The 23,174-nt window shown below is 40.3% G+C and overlaps 1 protein-coding gene across 9 annotated transcripts; it reads left to right on the top strand.

The window, feature by feature from the left end:
• The first annotated feature begins 3,211 nt into the window (after nt 1–3,211).
• Nucleotides 3,212–23,174, top strand: hrh1 (histamine receptor H1). 9 transcript variants are annotated; one of them, XR_007399239.1, is made up of 5 exons: nt 3,212–3,809; nt 7,612–7,697; nt 11,661–11,865; nt 12,069–12,270; nt 12,934–14,077. XR_007399239.1 is itself a non-coding variant. In XM_049022098.1 (3 exons), the coding sequence occupies exons 1-3, from the start codon at nt 3,657–3,659 to the stop codon at nt 23,020–23,022; spliced, it is 1,971 nt and encodes a 656-aa protein (XP_048878055.1). In that variant the 5' UTR covers nt 3,212–3,656; the 3' UTR covers nt 23,023–23,174. The 9 variants fall into 9 exon arrangements, 7 of the variants coding, with proteins under 7 accessions (XP_048878055.1, XP_048878059.1, XP_048878056.1 ...); XR_007399238.1 differs by having other exon boundaries at nt 3,212–7,433; XM_049022098.1 differs by lacking the exons at nt 11,661–11,865; nt 12,069–12,270; nt 12,934–14,077 and adding an exon at nt 21,291–23,174.

Below are 23,174 nucleotides of genomic sequence, written 5' to 3'. Positions count from 1 at the left end.
CATGTCAAAACGACTTAAGGATATTATATTGTTTATTATCACCTGAAACGAAATATTCATTTTTAAATTTTATATAATCCAAAGTTCCGAGTTTTATCTGGTTCTGACATTTGTGAAATAAGTTAGAATGTAAGCTGAAGTGGTCAAAAAGATGGATTTTTGTCGCGAAAGGCAGGAGACCCAGGAGAAAGAAAAACCGCGGTTAGGGCCTTTACTCTTCGCGAGTAAAAAAAAAAAAAAAAAAAGACGATCATTAGCTTAACCCTGAAAGTTCATTCCTGTGGGGGGGAGGGAAGTGTTGATACTTTTGCCAGTCTTAGGACCTGTATGGACCCTCAGGTAAAACAAGACAGTTTGCAAGAAGAGAAATCAAGTTCCTGTAGATAAAAGCATTAGCCAAGTGACATAATAGCACGAATGGATACCTTATTAAAAAGGTTATACCATGACATTCTGGTGCACTCATCCACAACATTTACCATATCTGCAGTGAAAGCTAGTTCTTGCCAATTACCTAAGGCTAGAAATAACTGAAAGGTATCTCGCATCTTCGGGACAGAGACTTAAAATAAGCAATGTCATCAAAGTATACGTACATGACGCATTTCTCTGAGAACAGCTAATAATAAGCAATGACACGGTGATGCGATAGGTGGCGCTGTTGCTTCTCAACTCTAAGGCTGTAGGTTTGAACATCACTTATGTGTGAGTTTGTGCCATTTCCCTGGGTTGCGTGGCTTTCCTCTTGGCGCCCCAGGTTCCTCCATCAGTCCAAAGACATGCAATTAAGTTAACAGATCTCTAAATCACCCGTAGTCTGAGAACATGTGTGTTCCCTGCAACGGCCTGCTGTCTGGTCCCCCCTCCCCACCCCCACCCCTATTAACCTGTAGTAGATAAATGGTTGGAAGATGAATGTACATAATAATCTTTATTCTGCACTGGGTGAAACATTGCAGTGAACCATTCATATATCTTCCATCCATCCGTCCTCTGTGACCACTTTTTCAACGTCAGAGCTGCAGCTCTGTTTACATATCAAAAGCAATTTAATTCTTTGTAAATAAATGATAATAATAATGCTGATGATATGACAACATTTTCTGCATTATAAGAAACATTAATAATGGTGACAGTTCTGAATGATGTTTATGACGCTCGCTAAAAAAATAGGTCATTTACAACAGATGCGTGTGCCTGTCGTTATCGTAATGATGCTGTTCTGCACAAAAGCCGTGCTTTCTGGTGACTGCTTGTCATGCATTCGGGTTCATTTGTTCATTTTGTTCCGAAAGATGGTCGTGATAGAGCGACGCTAGTACCGAGGGAGCGACTCCCGCTGTGAGAGAGATTTACACCACTCCTCTCCCCCGAAATATCAGCCCTTTCTCTTTTCAGCTGAATGTATTATTATTTAAAGGAAGAAACGAAAAACTTTGTGCGAAAATCGTGAGAGCAGCTATATGGGACGCCCATGGTTATTTAGCCTTCGTATGGACTGAAAATTAAAGATCATCAGCCCCTTGCCAGCTTAGCCTTAACAGAGCGGAGGCAGAGGACATATTGATATGAAAAAATAATTTGCTCCGATTCACCCTTTTACAACATTTTACGCAGCTGTCAGCTCGGTGGGCCGTCTCTGTGGCGCACCAAAAAGCTCTATTAAAATGGATAATGGAGACCCCTCCGTACCGCCTGAATGTTAATGCCCGTGGCACATCATTACAGCCTGGATAACTGTTTCATTTTAAAACGTTATCCTCTTACATTGCACCTTATATTGCGGTTTCCCAAACAAAGAGCAGATTTGCTGGTCTGCAACGTCAGTGAAGTCTTAATACCCACAGTAGTTCCGGCAGTGTTGAGATAACTCTGCTCCGTCCCCAGGGTCTGTCGTAGCCTGTTTTAATGTCCTCTTTGATAAAACACATTTTACAACGTCGTTTCTGTATAAAATACATTTTTAGCATTTCTTTATAAAATTCCTCTGTGTATTTACATGTACGTACTTTATTATTGCCCAGAATGTGCCAAATATTACATAATAGGCCCATGTGTTTACGTAAAAGACAATATTGACACAACTACGTCATTAGCTGACTGAAGCAGATTTCACCAGGTCACTTTGGTAAGGGTGTTACTGTCAAAAGGAGTTTTGTGCTGGTGTGTGAGGAAGTCTGGTATCCAAGTGTATGATTAGATAAAGAATGCATTTTTTTATTTCCCCCCAAATGAGACATCAAAAAGATTCAAAGTGGCTCACGTGATCACCGTGCGCAGTTTAAAGCATGTGACAGGATAAACAGAAAAGGGCGAGTATTACAATATCATACATATTAAATTTATTTAAATGTTCCTTTATTAGAAGGATGAATGAGTCGGTTCTGTTTTGTTTACACATGTTGTTACTTCTACTGCCTCTGGAAGGATATGAATCATCCACAAGGACAAAAATTTTATCCAGCAGATCCAGAAGAAATTATTATGAATGAGATCGTTACCTAACATACTACGACTATTGCATCCTATTTTAAATCCTACGAAAATATACTCATTCCTTCTGAGAATGTCTTTCTCGTGTGCAAGGAACTGATTTATGTCTTTACATTTGAATATCTTTGTAAAAATAAATCACAGAAAATTGGGCTATTTTCTTTTGTGGGTTGTGGTGATTTGTGATGATAATTTATGTGATCTGCCGAAAATGAGCCTACCGCGTCCGCGTTTGAGTAATAACTGAACCGTGCAGCAACTGAAGTGACATTGCAAAATTAAATATTTTCATTTATTACTTTGCCATGAATTCTCCTTTGAAATAAATTTCTTCATGGCCGTATGCTTTCTTGAATAAGAGCACCAGTTAATTTCCACATATTATTGTCTTTTAAAAGACAGCACCGTTTCCCCTTGTTTTATAACTCGTTTTTTATGGGAATATTATTTTTAATATATCAAAGGAGAGATTTACTTGAAAGGATAAGAGGACAGCTTCTTCTACAAGGTGCAGGGAGAGATTAAGGGGAGACAGACTCAGAGATGTGTGCAACCTTGCAGAGAAATGAGCGTCGACGCCGCAGTACGGCGGCTAAACAGCGCCACACAATGGTCTGTACTGGGATTGCACTGATAGCGATCACGATTTGCACGCCCCCTATCACCCCCCATCCCCAGACCTACAGACTTTCCAAATAGTGATGTTGGAAAACGCAGTGAAGGTCATGTGCTGTCAGAAACTCGCTTTGTCTCGTGAATGTGCGCGTTTGCGAATGCTTGTCATCGTCTCCGAAGAACATTTGTGTGAGAGTGTGTGTGTGTGTCTATGTATATTTAGAAAGCAGACAATAACCGTGTACGCATGTGAATTTGTCATTATAAAGGAGATACATGTGCATGTGTGTGTATGTATCTTTGCATATATTCAGGATGAGCGTGCACGAATGCACTTGGGTCTGCGCATGTGTATGATTATAAAGGTGTGCGTTTCTGTGATACAGAATTATATGCACGTGTCTGTGAATGAGATTATCCTAAATGCGAACTGCATGAATGACACACACGATCCGTGTCTGCGTTTGCATCTGCCACGAGCTAGTCACATGTGTGTATTTGCTTCTGTTGGAATCTCTTGTAAGAAATGATATATATGAACACCTTGGATGCGCGTGTACGCGCGCGTGCGTTTATACGCATGTCAGAACCCAGGGGTTAGGGGTGGTGACCCATGGAGCCAGCCAGCATGTTTGTTCGTGTCAATCTGCGTGTGCGTGATGGGGTGTATGCAGCTTCTTTCGCGGACCCAGCGCCAGTGCGTAAGTGATGTGGCTTGCTGGTGCCGAGGTACCTGAATCGTTAAAGCTGCAGACGTGAGAGAAACGCGCGCTCCCGCTGGATGGCGCGCCGCCAAAGGTCCTGTATCTCATTAACACCGCAATCACTCACTCCCGCACCAACAGGACAGGGTCTGTTCGGACTTCATCACACGTCACCGTGTATAATTACTGTATGTATGGCTGCCCGCGTATCTGGCACTTATTTGAGCATTAGAGAACGGGCGGGGCGATTCATTAAATATGCTCATTATTTTAATGCAACGTACCTCTGAATATGTTCCTGAGTGGACAGAGACGCGTGCCCGCTTAGAAATACACGTCTGGTTAAACAGCAATGAAACGTGGGTTAAGGGCTGGGTCAAATAAAAATATTTATATCTAGCAACAAAATACAGAAATTATTATGCATCGTTATTCGTTAAGTATCAGAATGAGGCAGACAGGTAAATAATTAATCTAGGAATTTATAAATCGACGTATCTAACTGTAAGTTTGCCATTTTTCTTTTTAGTGTTTCCCAATCCTTCTCAGTTAAGGACAAAGAAAAGATGGTGAGATCCTGATAAAAACGCTCTAAATGAAATAACGGCAGTTTTCTAAATGTTCGCGCCCTTTACCACAATCAGATCAAGCCCAAACGGATATCTTTTCTGATGACGGAACATTTTTCCTTTCGCTCCTTTTTAGCTCCTTCATCTGGAATAATGCTGTGTTTTTTTCTGGACCGTACTTTATTTTCCGAGTCCTTAACAAACCCTCAATGGAAACCAATAGAGAGGGAAAAAATTAGCTGAGATGTAATTAACTGTGTGTAGTGCTCTGTCCATGCACCGGGGTTCATTATCTCCTTCAGCAGCGAGCTTCTTTCTTCCGCCGTAGATAAGGACTCCTCGCAGTCATGGCTGCCATCCAAAAGCGCTTCAGAAATCGACGAGCGAAGGCTGAACCTGGTTCAGGAGCAGGTGCCGTGTGGCAAATCCACGCACATGCACGGGAAAGGCTTTGCCAAAGCCTGGTTTCGTTTTAACTTATGATCAAAGCATTATAAGTGTTGACAACATGCGTCACATGTAGGCCTAGGTAATGTGTGATTCTGTAGTCTAGGCCTATATGATTTGTTTTTTTGCTTTTTTTTTTTTATAAAGAAATGTGACGTACTGCGTGTATACGTGTCCGCACTACGTGTGCGTCAGTGTAATTGTAGTTTTTTTTTTTTTTTTACATTTAAATGAATGTGCAGACTATCCCCTGGTTTTAATCCACAACTATGTCACAGTTGCCAAAACTAAGACTCAGTTTTGACAGCGATGTGTCTATTTCGAGCGTGGGAACTGGGCTGCATGTGTCCTTTGCCGGTTCTGTGTGCTGTAGAGGTGAAGCACTGAAGCTTGAGACCAGATGGTTCCAGTATCTGAAGAAGCCCTGCTTATGAACCTGGACCAAGGTGCTCATCCTGAGTAGCATTAATAAACATAGCATGCCAAAAAACGAAATAGAAGCATAATCTAGACAGAAAACTGTGAGAGCTTTCTGGATAAAAATCATCCACAAAGAAACTATATAATCAAAAGTATTATAATTATCAACTGCTATTATTAATGATAGTAATAATTATTATTATACATTCTGTTCAGCGAGTCTCCTGCTTTGCCATGTGCTTTGCCATGTGCTTTATAAGATAGGCTGCCAGCTTAACCATGAAGCAGATTAGGAAGATAGAATAATAATAATAACAACAATAATAATGCTAGTCATTATCATAATCATGTGGCTCTTTCATTTCATTATAACCTTTGCCTCAGTATGAGACTTATAGGTCTCCAGATGATGTCCCTAAAACATGCTAAGCTGCTCGACAATAATAATTAGACAAAGAACATGCTGAGAATTAAAAAGGAGTTATCACTGCTTTATTTTTTTGAAAACTCAGCAATATGCATCAATATACCAAGCAACATGATGCTAAAGTGCATTGCTTAGTGTTTTGTGTTCACTGGACATGTAGCATCTACAGTCTGTTGCAGGCCTATCTTCTCGGGTCCCTAAAATGTTTTATGTTGCTGACTTGTAGTACAGCCACTGTCTAGCAAACAGGAACTCATTTCAAGGTGTGCAAGTGCTTTCATGTTGAAGGTCCTCACAGTAACATAACAAATTGCTTCCGTATTTATTACTCTTTATAACCTCACAGTCCGGTGTCTAGTGGATATTAATGTAGTGGGCATTGTGTTCTGAAGGTTTTCACACCAAGCAAGGTAGTCAGTAAAACATTTTTTTTCTGGAGAAAATTAAAAGAGAAACCCACTACAGTGGATACCACTTATATAGTGATCACATCTGTCTGGGTGAAATTGATCAATATAAGCAGATGATCAGTATAACCAATTCTTTGTCCCATCTTTTTTATGTCTCAGGCAGATGACCATCTAAATGACATGTATATATATATATATTACATGAACATAAGATAATAAAACGGACAGCATTGCTATTTATATAGATTAAATGACTAAATTGTGTATAATTCAAATATTCCATAATACAGTAGTGCTGTAGGGCCTAAATAAATATTCAGTTGAATTCAATTTTATTTGCACAGCGCATTTTCACGACATTACATTGTCTCAAACCGCTTATAGTTTCACCATAGCATCTCCTTGGCTAAGTTTTGGCAATTTATCATAAGCTTCGATGAGTCTATACTTGTCATTGAGAGAAAATGACTTTTCTTTTCTTGTCATGTTTTCTGTTCATGCAGCATTAGCCTCAGGTAGCTAGCCAGAAGCAGACGGGTTACCGCAAGGCTAAGCAGGGCGATCAGAGTCAAGTAAAAAATAAATAAGAATTACCGCAGTTGTATTTTTTTCCTTACATTGTCATGTTTAAATAGACCCAAAATGAACACTGTAAGAGGATTACTGGATGTGTTATAAGCAAATTATTTAAACAGTATTTATACTAGAATGATTCTGTCCCATGTTTTTGATCCATATAAATAGTTGATCACTATAACTGTGATCACTAAAAGCGGTTTCCACTGTATTTTGCTGTTAAGTTAAACAAAAAAGTATTCCCTGGCCCCTTCAAAATCCTTTTAAATAATGTGTAAAAATACCTAAATGAGCCTAATGAATGACAACTTCTTGCCGTAGAGTGAATAATGCGCTGACTCATCTGACAATACCAGGAGTAATATGTAGGATTACAATTGTGGGAGTTTAGGTCAACAGAGGAAATAAACAGCGCAATAGGAAAAAAAAAAAAAAAAAAAAGGAGAAATGGCAATTGGAAAAGCCAATATCAAAGGACTACGTTGTTCTCTTTGATGTGACTATATTCATAATGAAATGCTTAGTGAAGACTCAAAAGAAGTGTGTTTTACCGAAAATGCACATTACTCCAGACAATATTTGCATCGAGTATACGGAATTACACATTCGTGTTTGTCTTTTATTAGCGTCAATATCTAGAACGAATAAACGGTTTATCGCAGACACCTGACATGTGTATTTGAAATGCGTGTGCTTTACATAAAACGGACACCTTCTCACATGTCTGCATATGTGACGGCAAAAAATATAAAAAATTTGAAAGAGAAGAAAGGTGAGTAGGAATTACTTGCACTCATGTCATTTTAACGGGCGAGCCCAAAAATCAATGTGTATCACTTAAATGGGCAAGCTAAAATACTTTTGTTTCCTGACAACATGTCATTAGATGTGTTGTTTCTATCGCTTATTTTGTCATCTCGGCTTTTTTGTGGGTGGATGTTGTACGATAGGTTTGCACATCATCCTTCCGCCACGCCCGGGGATATCGACCACACTGGAGAGGCCACCGGGGGAGACTACATCGATCTCCGGCCTGGTAAGTCTTTGCAAGCCTGCCTCTCGTGTTATTTCAGCACCCTGGACTGCCATTGTACTGAGCGTTTTACCACTTTTGCTAGATTGATCCTATGCACTTTACGTTCGTCGTGAATAAAGTAATGATTCAAAAATAACAATTTACGATAAAATAATAATGAACGTGAAATATGAGTTATTCAAAAAGGCTGCTGCTGCTCATTCATGCTAATAAGATGAAATTTCGTAATGCCTTCACGACCATTCATGCAAATGAATATAGGCTATAGGCCAATTTTATGTGACTTCATAATTGCACACACACACGTAGGTCTGTAGGCCTTTGTGAAATTTTTTTTTCTAAAAATGTAGGCTATTGATCCATAAATAGTGTTTCGTCTTAATTTTCATTCACAAGATGCATGCAGGGGGCGGCATAGTGGTGCAGTGCTTAGCACTGTTGCCTCACACCTCTGGGACCCGGGTTCGAGTCTCCGCCTCGGTCAAATGTGTGCGGAGTTTGCATGTTCTCCCCATGTCGTCGTGGGGTTTCCTCCGGGTTTCCCCCCACATGCTGAGGCTAATTGGACTTGCTAAAATTGTCCGTAGGAAAGCACATGTGTGTGCCCTGCCCCTATCCTGGTGTGCGGCTGGCCCCCCATCCTGGGTTGTTCCTTGCCTCGTGCCCATGCTTCCGGGATAGGCTCCCCCCCGCGACCCAGTAGGATAAGCGGTTTGGAAAATGGATGGATGAATGGATAACTATTGAAGGAAATGAAGAATTGAAGCATTTATAATAAAATTAGGCTTATACAGTGCACTATTTTATTTACACAAATTTTTTTAGTTGCTGCTTATATTTACCTGAACGCCCATATCAAAGCAAATGCAATAGGCATAGGGATGTGGAAACGAACTTGTTTACTCGCTTCCCAATGAATTACACGATATGACCAGCAGGAGTCAGCATTGATCTTTCAGTCGAAGAGCTTTGCCCGTAATCCTTAATAAGGATCTTTCACACAATAACAATTATTTCCAGCTAACTCCATTCACTTGCCATTAAATTATTTTTCTATTAATTCCAGTCGTTTCGTTTATTTATGAATGGCTTCTGTCCAGAGTTCTTGTAAAAAAAATCTTCGACCAGCAAAAAAATTTCGTATTAAAAGATTCACTAGTCTGTCTTCTCTTTTTATCATCGCCATCTCGCTGAAGTACCCCTTTGAAATCAAATTTAGTCTTTAGACTAAATTTAATTATATCTGAATTTACCAGGTATATTCCAGATAATGATGCTAGTTATGGCCGAAATTGTACAATTGGTATGTGCTCTGAATCTAGGCCACATGCCATATACGAGGTAGCAACATTCCAGCCTGGAATATAAAACCCAAAGTCTTATTTATCTCTCTTCTAACAAGAAATATCAATTTTTTTTCTCTTTAATTGTTGACGCGCCGCATAGAAATACATCCGTCCCCCATTGCAATTCAAAGCAGCAACCTACTGTGAATAATTAGCAACAGGTTGCATTCTGGACATTCATATTTCCACCTCCTGGGTAACTGAGACCTTTTAAAATCGGATGTGTCCCGCAAGTAGCTACGGAAAGGCTGAGAGTGAGGCGGCAATCACATTGCTTTGACTGTATGTGTCCTGCGGTGCCAGGACAAGTGCACAACAGCAGCAATTACCGAGCGCCCCAGCGGCCGGCCATGCTCCAGGAGCTCAGCGCCACGTTTATTGTGCCTCCTAATTCTCCAAGCTGTACCAGTGCAAGCCCCCACCCCCCGGGACCTGCAGCGGTCTTTCGTGATGACTCACCACCAGCGCTCGGTGAAAAGACACGTGATAGTTTTGTGTGGTTCGGTAATCCGTAACGTCAGAAGTCACCGTTTGATTGGCTCCGATGAGCTCTGCCCTGCTAGCTAAAGTAACACCTAGGCTAGCTTCGTGGTACAAATAAGGCTTTATTAGCTGGTGCACTTACACTTGAATGTAGCTACTCGAAGCACCTTGTTTGGAAATATGATGTTTCCCTCTGCTTTTATTTTACAATAACCGGAATCAAGTAAATGACCACACTTTAATCCTTCATACTTATAAGTGAGATAGGCTAACATACAGCATATTTAATATATGGGCCAAAATTAATGAAATGTATAATTTCAACTTTTTCTTTTGGTGACCCGAAGCTTCTTGTGTGTGTATTGCTTACAGTGGACATCCACGTGTGCATATTAGTGTAAGAGCATCAAAGCCAGCTTTATGCTGTACCATTATTACGGCTCTGGACATGCTATGTATACTGGTACAGTGGTCAGTTACGATGCTTTATTACCGTGCATACTTAGAACAGAGTGCATGCAAGATATCGGTGTTAACAATGAATCTTTTTATAATGAATAAATTTCATTCCTAACAAACGAACACACGAAAGGACATCAACATTCTAACAAATAGGACATATTCTTTGCATGTCTATTCACACGTGTAGTTGGCAAGTTGAATAGACAGTCAGGGAATAAAACATGAAACGAGGTGCGTTGACGTTAAGGCCTAAAACAATATAATACACCTTCATAAGGTAGGCTATGTTACACGCGCAGTAACTGATATTTACCAAGCGAAAATCAGTACGCGCCATATTTTTAGTCGTGGCCCCATCATCAATGCAAACATGTTCTTATGCGTTGGTGTGTAAAGAAATACTTCGGCAGATTGCCGTTTCGTATCCGTGAGGGAACAGACGGGTGCGCATGATTTCATGGATGGCAGCTAAGGAAAATATTTAAACAGTTTAAAAGCGTTTAAATACGCACATCTCGCCACGTTGCACCGGCAGTAACTGTTTTTTTATTATTATTGTAATTAACGCTTTTATGTTTATGTTAACAACAACACGTGTTACACATAGAAAACGTTTATATCAAAATCTCTTAGGCTGATATTTACATTCATATACATATACAAATATACATTTTAAAAGACATTTTTCCAGCTATATATACGGCTACTAAAGATACCGGATAATCTATATTGCTAGCGTTTACGATTCCCGACAAATACTCCTACGACATCCGATGTATATTTTTCAATCAGTGAGTGCTGGGTGTGCAACTATATTTGACATTTACGCATCCGTACTACACTAAAAGCGTGTATGAGGCTTTGCAAATGGCACCCGGGGTTGTGAATTGCAGTCATACATCTTAAGATCTTCCCTGGATGGAATTTCCAGTGTCCTCTAACACTGTTAGTAACAGCTGAAGATCTACAGCTGCAAATCGTTACAGATGACATATGAGGAACCTGATTAGATTCATGACCAGATGCAGATGCCATCTTTGAACCATGATTGAATATCGGTGAAGCAATTAGTTCTCTGCTCTCGGCTGAAAAAAAGCAAAATGCGTCGATCAATAACGTCATACATAATCTCTGAAAAATAACCGTGCAGATGATGTTGAAATCAGGTAGGCCTGTATATGATTTACCTGCAGCAGTTACCGCAAGGGGAATATAAATAACCAACCAAACATTTATTGAAACTGCAAAATCACACTCAAAAGCTTGATAATGTAGGCCAATTCTGTTTATTTATTGTTTTTGTGTTTATTGTTTGTATTCGTGAAGAAATTGCTGCTCACTGAATATACAAATTGTTCGGTGTTTACATCACAACTGTTTTTATTCGCATGTCTTTATTATCAACACAAGCTTTGCAGAATCCGTTCACAATTTGGGAAGCTAATACAGTAGCTAATTTAATATACAATTTCATTGTTTTGTCTCATATTGCTGAAGTCAATAGTTAATGGTCTTGTTAGTATCTGTTACTGATGAATTGCCATGTCTTTGCTAGGAATTTCTGACTTGTAAAAGCTTAGAAATCAGAATTAGGATTTCTTTCTTCTTTCGAGTAGAACTTTCTCTGTATTCAAGCTTTCCTCCAGTGATGCCCTGTGCCTTTCTGGTTTAGTTCCAGAACCCAAAACATTTTTTTAAAAGTGGCCCATCACTGTTCCAAGGAAACCCATTGCTCCTTCATGAAAGGGACAGCTGATTGGATTAGGTGTCATAACGACCACACTGAGTGCAGTATATCCCTTGGGCCATGGATGAAATGTGACATTAAGGACCACCCCCCCCCCCCCAAGGGTAACTAAGGGTAAACATCAACCTAGGTGAGCATTTGCCCGTCCTTTTCTGTTTGATGGACAATGAATTCGGGAGAGTGGCACTGTTACACTGATAAAGTTTCCTGTCAGAGGAATATCAACAAAAGTATATAATCAAATGATTCACATAGAGTATTAAAAAACAGCAGTTATGGTGTCCCTGTGAAAATTTGGAGCAGTGTGTCCACATTTTGTATCATCGTTTCCAGCATCCAAACTGGGGGAAGAAAAAAAATTGGACTGAGAAGCGTTGGAGTTTAGTTTTAAAAAAAAAAGCATAACAGCAACTGAAGTGTGACCATCGGACAGGAAGTGACAGTGTCACTGAGTCCTGATTGGATAGAAGGGAGATTTTCCCAGTGACACGGTAAAGCTGTCAAAACAGTCTGCCTGCAGTAAATAAAAGCAACGGTAAGTAACAGACTCCCACCAGCCAATCACAGGCAAACAAACAATTTTAATGTCTGGTTTGGTGGTGTGCTTCTTACATTTAAATGCTAACATTTTATGTCATTCTTAATGTCACTTAAGGTCACTCAGAAGGCTGTTTACCTTGTTGAATCATTACCTATTTGTGTAATGATAAGTTTTTGTTGATTTCAGCTGAGTATTACAGGAAGACAAATAATTATTCTGATGCATCACACTCGTACGTATTATGGGAATTGTATGGTTTCGTGTAACACTGTGCTTTTATGTTCTGTGAAACATTTAAATAATTTTAATACAATGAGCAAATGATTACAATATACAATGGAGAAGCACCAGATACTGTGTGATCTCTGCTGATGAGACACATCCTATTCGTATTTGTTTTCAATGACCGAGTGCTGAAGTCCTTCTCAATCTAATTATAGAGGTTTACTCTTTGTCTTCCTTTGGACCAAAAGTGGCTGAAATTTATCACAAGCTGTCTTTCCCAATTATTACAATATGAATCCTTATAACGGCCTTATATGAGAACTAATGTCTCCACCAAGCCATAACATGTTTACCTTCCTGTATTGTGTAAGACTGCTGCTAAAAGATGTTGTAAATTTGTAAGGCACATACGATGTATATTTTCTCTCCTAGTGACAGCAGAGAAGAAAAAGTGTGCAACAGTTCACCTGAAATTAGAGAGCTTTAAGATTAGTCTCTCGCTCAAGGAAGTTGTGAACAGCCTCTTTCTTCTGATTGGCTGACAGACCCGCTGGGCAAGGGGATTGGAGCACGGAGTGGGGTGTTTTTTGTTACTATCCTCAGGATATTCCAGGAAAGTAATATGAACAATGTACAAAACTACACTTTGGCTCTCTAGTTTTAACAGGTACATTTAACTGATGGTCCCTTCTCACCCTTAGACGTCAAGCAAACTCTATGCTTATCGTGATTGGTTACAGCTGTGGAGATGGGCGTGTCTCCTGTAACTGCCACTCCCCAAAACATGCACGCTGTCCCCCTGTCTCTCAGTAATCGAGGGAACCTGACGTAGACAGCTTCTGCAAATCCTGAAGAATCAAGGATACGTCAGCTGCGCTTCTTCAGAATCGACTTGATTCATGGGATGCACTGAAAGCGTTCTGAGGCATCTTACATAAAAACACGAGCCATTTAATGATTAAGTACTAAATTAGGAGAACCTAAGCATGAAGTGCAGCACTTAATTAGAGCAAATGTAAAAGCAATACGTAACCATCAGAGTTTGCATACAAAGCATAGGCAAGTGATAAAAGTTATCGTGTGGTTAAGAATCACAGGGTTGGGTAGGACTGAGACTATAGGAATGGAATTGTTCTATGTAAATTATCCATCCATCCTTCCTTTATAACTGCTTGTCCTATACAGGGATACAGTTGTCTGGAGCTTATCAATCCAACTAGGGCTGCACAGCAGGAAATAAGCCAGGACGGGCTCAAATCCATCACGGCACACACACACACACACATATTCACCCCTACACATGATCTGGTAACTCCAGTTCATCTCAGCATGTTTTTGGACCATGGAGGGAAACCGAAGTACCCGGAGGAAACCCCACAATGACCCGGGGACAACATGCAAACTCCACACATAGGGCCACGGTGGCGACTCGAACCCTGGTCCCAGAGGTGTGAGGCAACAGTGCTCACCACTGCTCCACCCCCTTATGTAAATTAATGTTTACTAATTTTATGACTGGAACTGGAACGCACCATTTCAGAACATTAATAATAATAATAATAATAATAATAATAATTGATACTTTATTGATGCTTTTGGGGAAATTGTCTTTACACCTCCCTTGTATGATATATTTATTATATTTATTTGAATTATGTATTTGTTGATTGTGGATGTTTGCAGTTATTGCTGTCATTCTGCGTAGTTTGACATCTTTTTTTGGGCTTAACTCACTGTATGGGTTTCATAATCGATAAACTCATCTCTGTGATCACTTGACTTGCCCTCTGTTAGAACACAACATACTGAATCTACCAGTTGCCCAGGTAACTCACTGTGACACCCTCACTAAGCAGTGCTTAGATTCCTCTTGTTACTCTCCATTTTCTCAACCTGTTACCCCCTTCGGTTGCTGTCTGATGGCGGGAGAATTGTCAGATTGCCCACATTCAGTTGTCATCAGCTATCGCCATTTTTTTCTTCCTTCATCTGAAATGTGTTCCCATCCAAGCTTCTGTCAGCGCTGCTTACTTTCTGGGATTGATTGTTAGAGCATGAGATGGAGAAGATGCAGATCTATGAGAGGCAGAAGGCAAATTTTCCCAAGAAAATGAAAGATTGGCCAGTGTTTTACTTTGGGTGTATACTCCACCAGTCAAAAGTCTTTGCCCCCACTGAGATATTCTACATTTACTGTTATTCACTTAACATGTATTAAAAATACACTCAATATTCTTTGCTGACAAATGCATTTACAGTATGTTCACCATTTTAATATTTAATTTTCCCCATGGGGAAATTGCTTTTACACCTCCTACAGCTTGCTCTTTGTAGAATAAGCCATCTGTGAAGGGCAGTCACCTGTAGCAGCCCCCAGACAGCTGGGGGTTAAGGGCCTTTCTGAGGGATCTGCAGACATATGGAAGCTGGGTTTGAACCAGCAACCTTCTGATTACAGGCACACAGGCTTAGCCCACTGAGCTACATACTGCCCTTATTTGCCAAAAAAAATCTTGATTCATCAGTAACCTCCTCTAACAGTTATAACAGCAGAGACAATTTGAGGCATTCCTTCTAAAAAGGACATTAAATACTGCTCTGTTTCATGGGATGATACCGTTAACCATTCATTCAAAGGTAAAGGACAGCCTCGAATTTCACAATTCCATCACCACATAACCTGTTACTAGGATGCCAGACATGCACTGTTACATACACTTTCCATGTTATAAAGGAAACTTGTTTTCAGTTTCCAGCTTTCCAAAAATGTTTAGCAAGAATAAAACATCTTCAGCATATGAAATAAAGGGAAAAGTGGTAAAAACTTGTAGTGTGCAAAAACTTTTGATTGGTCGTGCGTGTGTGCATGTGTGTGTGGACACATTCTACATCTCTGCTTATTGCTGCTGCTGTTTTTGTTATTGAAAAGTCTGTAGTTGACCAGTGAAACCATCAGATAGAGGCTTGTGCTGTCTAGGTGAATTATGCAAAAAACAAAAAGATAATGTGAGAAACTATAACTTTCCAAAGTGTACACTGCGTGTTGTCCCGTGTATCCTACTCTGACCCTGTATTAGATAAGACAAGTGATTACTGAAAATGGGCTTGTCCTGTCCAGCGAGATTCAGCCCCGCCCCCTATGGCGAGTTTGAATGGTTAAAAATACTCCAGCCCCGGTTCTACCCCCAGCCCAGTTTCCACCCCCCACCAGCCGGTGTCTCTGGGCTCAGACTGATCGCTGTATTGTTGTTTGCTACACGCGTTTTAAGTAACTGCATTTTACCAATAAATCATTATCATTTAAATTAAGGCTTCACCACACTCCGTCTGATCAACCTGCCCTAATTTCTGTGTATTTTGCTCACAGAAAAGGCGAGGAACACTTAGCGGACACGATTTGATGGAGAAATAATTATTTTCGTGAAACCCCAAACAACATTGTGAATTATCCTTGCATAATTCATTACTGCTCGAGTTATTAGACCGCTAATTGATATGTATATTCAAAAATAAAGAAGAGCACACTGTTCTTGCTCTTAAAGCAAAAAAGAGAAAGGAAGTCACTATTAAACAAAGGAATCGTGCCATCAAAACTTAGTTGTGTTATTCAGTTAAAGCTTCACTTAATTCTTTGTGTTTTGCTCCCACAAATGTGGGCGGAAATAGGAGAACTTTTATTAAATAATGCGGTAAAGTGCATTAAGGCCAAGCTTGTCTCATTTGTATTACGTAGCATTATTACTTTGTTTTCTGGGGGTTTGTAACCTAACTGCGTCGAGTTTGTTCTAACAATGGATATTGGAAAGTATTGGATCTTCACAGTTGCGCTACTAATATTCATTGGAAAATGAGTGAATACGTTGTTATTTGATTACACCTACGGCAGCAGGATTTAATACAGAGTCCGAGGAGAGGCGAGCTTCGCCTCCTTATGTCCGAATAGCATCTTACCAGTTAATCTTTTTTTCTTAATGTCCCAAAATTTCGTAAGACATTCAAAGTGAACAGTTTGAAAAAAAAAATCAGTTTTGCGCTGAAAAACACATTTTTTCATCAATTTTAGTGTTAATTTTCATTAGTATCTCTGACTAGACATCAATCATTTCTCTAGTGCATATATGCACATTCAGTTCATGACTTGATTTCTGTCCCCCGTTTTTGTATTTTGTGTTATTTTGAGTTATTTCATTTACTATACTATTGCCAAAACTTCATTTATACCTACTTGGGAGACACTTCTAGAGGCACGGCGTGTTTGAGCAACAATCCGTTGATAAGTTGATACTTTAATACATTTTGGACTATTGGGGACATTACAAACGAATAAGCTAGAATAAATTACTTGTAGTGATGAGCCATTTAAACGATTTTTTTACCTTTTATGTACATGCTATGCTAAAAAAAAGACAAACTGAGTGATGTGTAGGCCACAATATCCATATCAAATAAAAATAACTTTTTGATCCCATTTTTACTTTATTTTGTTGGCCTATTGATTTAAAGTGGTAACACAACATGCAGGCAAGTGAAGGAAAGTACTGCACCTTTAGGATTGTGATCGTAAATACGTACGATAACTAAAACGAAATTAACTGATTTACAGAATGACTGATTTACTTTCTGTTGTAGAATATTTCAAATTATGAGCTAAACGTGATTCTATCTTGTTTCATCGAGCTGTGATGATTTTATTCAGGACATATCAGGAATGCTTTGAATGGAGTTGAATGCGGTTCATTTAAACGCAGGCTATTTTTAATCACTGCCCTTAGTGACTTGAAATTCAGACATGGCTCACTGTTTTAATGAACATGTGAACATGATTATGATCATGAACGGAAATACTGCCAAATATCTTTTTTATTATCGTATTTATGAGATTTTTACGTTCTGTTCCATTAAGCTATTATGCTATTGTTTCCAAGTGATGCCAGTCTGATGGTGAAAACTATTGTTATCAATTAATTTCGCAGAGACGAACGAGGTATTGAAGGAGGGACCAAGTAAACTAGATTTTCTCTTTCTGTTCCTCATGCCATCCCCGTCTCATGTAGCCTATGGTAATTGGGTGAGACGGTTTATTGGATGAAGCTACTGAAGACGCTAATCTTTCTCTCTTCTGCATCTGTTTGCGAAAGAAAAAAAAACGCCAAACTGGAGGGGGGGTCTGTTTCATTCAGACTTCAGGAGAACCGAAAATGCATAGGCAGTTGCCTTTAAACACGCGTAAAGGCTCCCCTAACGGAAGTGACTCCTAACTGCACGACTTTCCATATGCGGCTTTATTTCAAAGCGAGTGACGCTCCTCATTTGCGCTATTCGCGCACCTGGGGGGTGGCTGATGAGGCCAGAAATTTCATAGCGTCTTTCTCATGAAGTCAGGTGTTACTTAGTAAACCTTCTGCAATACATGGGAAGATGCAACTTTAGTATGTTTTGAGGAGACACCTTATGAACTTCCCTGTGTTTATCGGCAGTATTTTGCTTCCCCCCCCCCCAAGTTGGCGAATCAAACTGGGACATAGGGAAATGCGATGGAAAGGTTCGGGTGTCGAGGAGTGTGAGTATCGGAGTAAGTGGGTGTGAGCGCTTAGCACATGCCTTGAAGCGCTGGGGAACTGCGAGCCTCGTATTAACCAGCGGACGTTTTGTTGCTGCGGTTCGGCTCTCTTACGCCGAATCCTTTCTCACACTTACCGGATGGCTTAGACTCCATCAAGGTAAGTTACGCCACATTTTCTATATATTCGATCATTTTAAATTATACGCTATTAATTGAGGTCTGTCCTTTTTAGAGACTAACAAACGTAGTGGTGTTTGTTTTTTTTAATAATTCCATTAGATGTACAAATGTTTTGTTTCCTAGGAAGTATCTAATTATAGTGAATATTACCCTAGGCGCTCATAATCATACGACTTACATGATCACTTGAAACATTATAGGATAGTAGTGTAACTTAAAAAGAATTACAAAGCCCACTTTCAATGGTTTTTGTTTGAAGTTAAACGTGTCGCAGGTATTTCGGAACGCTATATTAAACCTTTTGGAGTAGCCGATTCAACAGGTATTACTGGTCAAGAAACCAGTGTTGTGCTGCATTGTTGTTCTACAATGTTTTTGTCGTGCAGAAGATAACGGATTTATCTACAGTTACACCGTGTCATTTTGTTTTTGGATTATGTGCTCACTTTTCAGAATTACTGTAAGCGGTTAATTGTGCTTGATTACACGCCTGTCCGATATAAAACAAACAGTGTTTCTGAACGAGTCTACATTTCGGTGCAATGCAAGGCAATCCAGCAGCGCGACTCGTACTGTAGGCTAAAGTACTCTTAATTGTCACTTCCCATGGAACGTGTAAGCCGTTGTTAAAGCTTGTTTATATAGCCTATCTTTAATCAGAATATGAAAAGGTGACATAGGTGTGTGTTTACTCCCCCCCCCATACAGAAGGAAAATCACTAGCTCTATAAAAAAATAATACATTTGCCTCAAGTGCATGGAAGGTGTATGTATGTGTGTGTGTGTGTGTGTGTGTGTCTGTGTGTGTATAATATATATTGGATGTATGACCTTTACAGATCAATGTAACTATTTTTATGGGTTTTTCATATAGTGTTATTACTTATAGAATCCTAATTTATTGACCATTTCAGATGTTTCAGATCATCTTGTAAATGTAAGGGACCCATGATTATTGTATTTCCGATGCAGTGTTTGTATAGAAAAGGTGTCCTTGGTGTTGAATGGATTTCTAAAGATGTACCTCATTGATATCGTGTGATCAGAACCATTCACATTACAGCTGAACGCTTCTCACAGCGCCGTCATATTCCCTCGCAGCACAGTATATATTCTGAAATGAAGTATTTATTCAGCAGCAGCTGCTACACATAATCCAACTTCAGGGCAAGATGTGAGCTGATATATTGCACATATGTACAAGCCAATTTGGCATTATCTCTGTTTTGAGATACGCACTTGAGATGAATCACCATACCTCAAAAAAAGGCTAAAAGGGAACTTCTGTTATATTCATCTTAAGATTTAGTATCTATAGACTGCATACTGTGTGTATATGTATATGTGTGTGTGTGTGTGTGTGTGTGTGTGCAGATAGATGCAGTTGTGCAAATTATGCAACATCTGTATATTACCACTAATGTCCAAAGGACCTGCAAAAGGAATTCCTAGTGATCTACTGCCAATCAAAATTATTAATCTTTCGGAGCATATCACCTACATAATGACATTTACATTTAAAGCGAGGGTTTATTTGATGGTATTTAAGTCGTCATTTTCCAATAAATACTTGGTGCCATGAGAAGTTTGAGTATTATGGAATAGATGACATCTCACTGGGAACTGTATGCGACTGCCAACTGCCAGCTGCATTTTGCACAACTGGAAACAACAGGCATGTGTTAATGCTATTATGCATACAACATAAATCAGTATCTAATACAAATTGTCATGACCAAACAAAAGAGAAATCATATCAAATTCGAGAGCACACTGGCGCCCCATTCAGAGTCTACCCCAGTCTGACCTATGATGCTTTAAATAGGCCCTACAACCGCCCGCCCCCCCAATCCTGCCAAGAAAAATTATTAGAAGATGGATGATTGGAAGTTCAGGTGGAATCCGCTTGATCCCCTTCTGGCCGCTACTCCCGCCGCGCAGCAGCGTAGCGTGCGAACTCCCAGCATCCTAGTTCTTTGTACTTGCGTATACCCTTAAAATGATGTTCAATAATGACTTACGAACATTTCAAGTTACGAACGGCCATTCGAAACGTAACTCATTCGTAAGTAGAGGAGTGTCTGTATTGTCATACAGATGATATGGCACTTAAACTGCAATCACGCGGTTGGTGGCCCCTCGGGGCTGGGGTCCTTCTGAGTATGCTTTTGAAGAGTTCAGCAAAAAAGGAAAAAAAAAACTCTTAGACATCCTTAAGAATTTAATCGGCACGCGATTCTTGTAGAACATTCCCATTCTGATGCATTCAGGGAAAGTTACATAAGTCATCACTCTCTTATGCCATCAGAGTGCTAGTGAAGGAATGTTTTCAAGTGGATTAAATCGAGGAGCATAAATGCTGTCATGTAACTGTGACAGTTCTAGTCGGGAAGGTTAGATCTGTTTTATGGACATTAAGAACGGCTTTGTGCAAAATTAATTAAATAGGATTACTTCTGTATTATGTATGATTCCAGGTTGTGTCTGGAGGGAGGCAATTTAATAAAATGGTTGCAAGGTACTCTTATTAATACAAATGACTTAATACTTAATTATGTACGCTAGAAGAAAACTTACAGAGGACTTAGAGGACATTCTGTTTTTGCTCAGATTTCCATTAAGTCCCGTTGTTTCTTAAAAAGGACAATTTGAGCTTTAGGACAACATGTTTGGAGGTTCTGACCTTGCCAGGTTCCTGTTCCTGCCAAATCAAAATTGTATTCAATATTAATTTTTAAGTGGATCTTCACTGGATCGAGAAGGATATGAGATGATGATTCATCACTTAATATATTTAGCATTGAAAGTCTAGTCTCTGACCTCCAAAACGGCTAAATGTGTTTAGGTCAATCTCAAGTTCAAATGTCTAATTTACGAATGAACCGTACATACAGTATATGCTCTGCATGTGCCTAATGTCTGTGTCGCTCATGGAGAGCAAGATGAGGTAGGCGAAAAGAGAATTTCCCCACGAGGATTAATAAAGTATCACTAAATTCCAGCACTCCCTGTTTTACAAAGTACAATAATGTATATTTTTGTGTAGGTTTTCCAGAAGAGCGTCTTCACGAAACTTTGGATCCCCAGAACTGTTCCTGCCACCTGCCAATCACAGGACACCATGTGAGGATTCCACAGCGCGCGTCTTGATGGAGCCAATACCGGGACATCTATTAACTGACAATTATGTAAAGGACGCTGCTGAGAACCAGACTGGGGCTGGAGCACAGATTCATTCCGGCTTAACGGGATCGCTCAACCTTCACGTGAACAATGTACTGTTGGGCATTTTCCTCGGCACAGTGTCCCTGTTGACAGTAGTCATGAATGTCCTTGTGCTTTACGCCGTGAAGAAGGAACGGACGTTGCACACCGTGGGGAACCTGTACATCGTGAGCCTCTCCGTGGCCGACCTCATCGTTGGCGCCACCGTCATGCCACTCAACCTGATCTACCTGTTGGAGGACGAGTGGAGGCTCGGCCACATAGTCTGCCAGTTCTGGCTGGTCATGGATTACGTCGCCAGCACCGCCTCCATCTTCAGCCTGTTCATTCTGTGTTTGGACCGGTACCGCTCCGTCCTCCGGCCTCTCCAGTACCTGCAGTACCGTACCAGAGGTAGAGCCATTCTGATGATCGCTGGAGCATGGCTTCTATCCATGACTTGGATTATCCCCATTCTGGGTTGGCGGTTCTTCTCTGACTCTAACCCGAAACCAGAGACAGAGAATAAATGCGATACGGACTTCCGCTTCGTCACCTGGTTCAAGGTCTTGACAGCCATTTTGAATTTTTATGTTCCGTCTTTGCTGATGCTCTGGTTTTACATGAGGATCTATATGGTGGTAAGGCAGCATTACCGACAGAGGCAATGCATTCAGAAACTAAAGAATTCAATAAAGAGACACGGGATTACACAAAAGCGTAAACTCTCAAGAAAGAGCCTCAAGTTTAACCCCGCCAAAACTGAACGAAGTACTCCACCGGATTATTCCAATGTTGACGATCTGCTAGATCAGTATAGCTTAGGTCAGCCATGCTATTCAAAGGACATGGATGGTGATGCTCAGACAGACGTGGCTTGGTCAGAGAAAAAGATCAATAAATGTTGCTATCAGACGTCACTATTTACTGTTCCAAAACACTTAAAAAAATCGGTAAAAGATACAGAAAAACATGTCCCTTCTTCTTCTTGTCTTGCAGAGGAGCAAGTACCTGAAACGCCACTGAGGCTGTCCTCTCTGCCTCTTGGCATTTTACAGTCGGACGATGACAAGGTTCCAAAAATGTTTGTGTCTGTCAATGACTGCAACCTGTCGTCTCCAAACTCTGTGTCTGGGGTTTGCGAGATAACCCACATGTCTGATGTGCAGAGGTATGCTGCTGTCGTTTGCCACGGTGATTTCCACCACCCTGTGGCCTCTCCCTGGCCTCCGGGGACTGACCTGAAGTTGGACTCGACAAATGTGCAAACCCTGAAGCAGTCGTGGCAGAAGTTCTGCACCCAGTCGAAACAGTGCATTCAGAACCTGCGAGCCTACAAAGAACGCAAAGCAGCCAAGCAGCTCGGCTTCATCATTGCCGCCTTCCTAGTGTGCTGGATCCCCTACTTCGTCACCTTCATGGTGATGGCCTTCTGCAAGACGTGTATCCACCATGACCTCCACATGTTCACTATCTGGCTCGGCTACTTCAACTCCACCCTGAACCCCTTCATCTACCCGCTCTGCAATGAGAATTTCAAGCGGGTTTTTAAGAGTTTACTTCACATGCAGTAGCGGAGACCTTAAAAATGTGCATTCGTAATTGATATGTTCATTACACGTTTCTGGTGACTTTCTTCCTCATAAAACGTAATTGCTTTGTGTTTTCAAGTGTTCAATTGTACTCTACACTGATAATAAATATGTATTACTGCGTGCAACCATGA

The sequence above is a fragment of the Brienomyrus brachyistius genome, chromosome 8 (genome assembly GCF_023856365.1).
Source record: "Brienomyrus brachyistius isolate T26 chromosome 8, BBRACH_0.4, whole genome shotgun sequence".
Classification (NCBI taxonomy): domain Eukaryota; kingdom Metazoa; phylum Chordata; class Actinopteri; order Osteoglossiformes; family Mormyridae; genus Brienomyrus; species Brienomyrus brachyistius.
This window is presented reverse-complemented; position numbering and strand designations above follow the sequence as displayed.

Coding starts and splice junctions, on each gene's coding strand:
- hrh1 (XM_049022098.1), top strand. CDS start 3,657: ATGCGCGTGTACGCGCGCGTGCGTTTATACGCATGTCAGAACCCAGGG. Junction 3,810..7,611: donor CGCGGACCCAGCGCCAGTGC/GTAAGTGATGTG, acceptor GTTGTACGATAG/GTTTGCACATCATCCTTCCG. Junction 7,698..21,290: donor CTACATCGATCTCCGGCCTG/GTAAGTCTTTGC, acceptor ATTTTTGTGTAG/GTTTTCCAGAAGAGCGTCTT.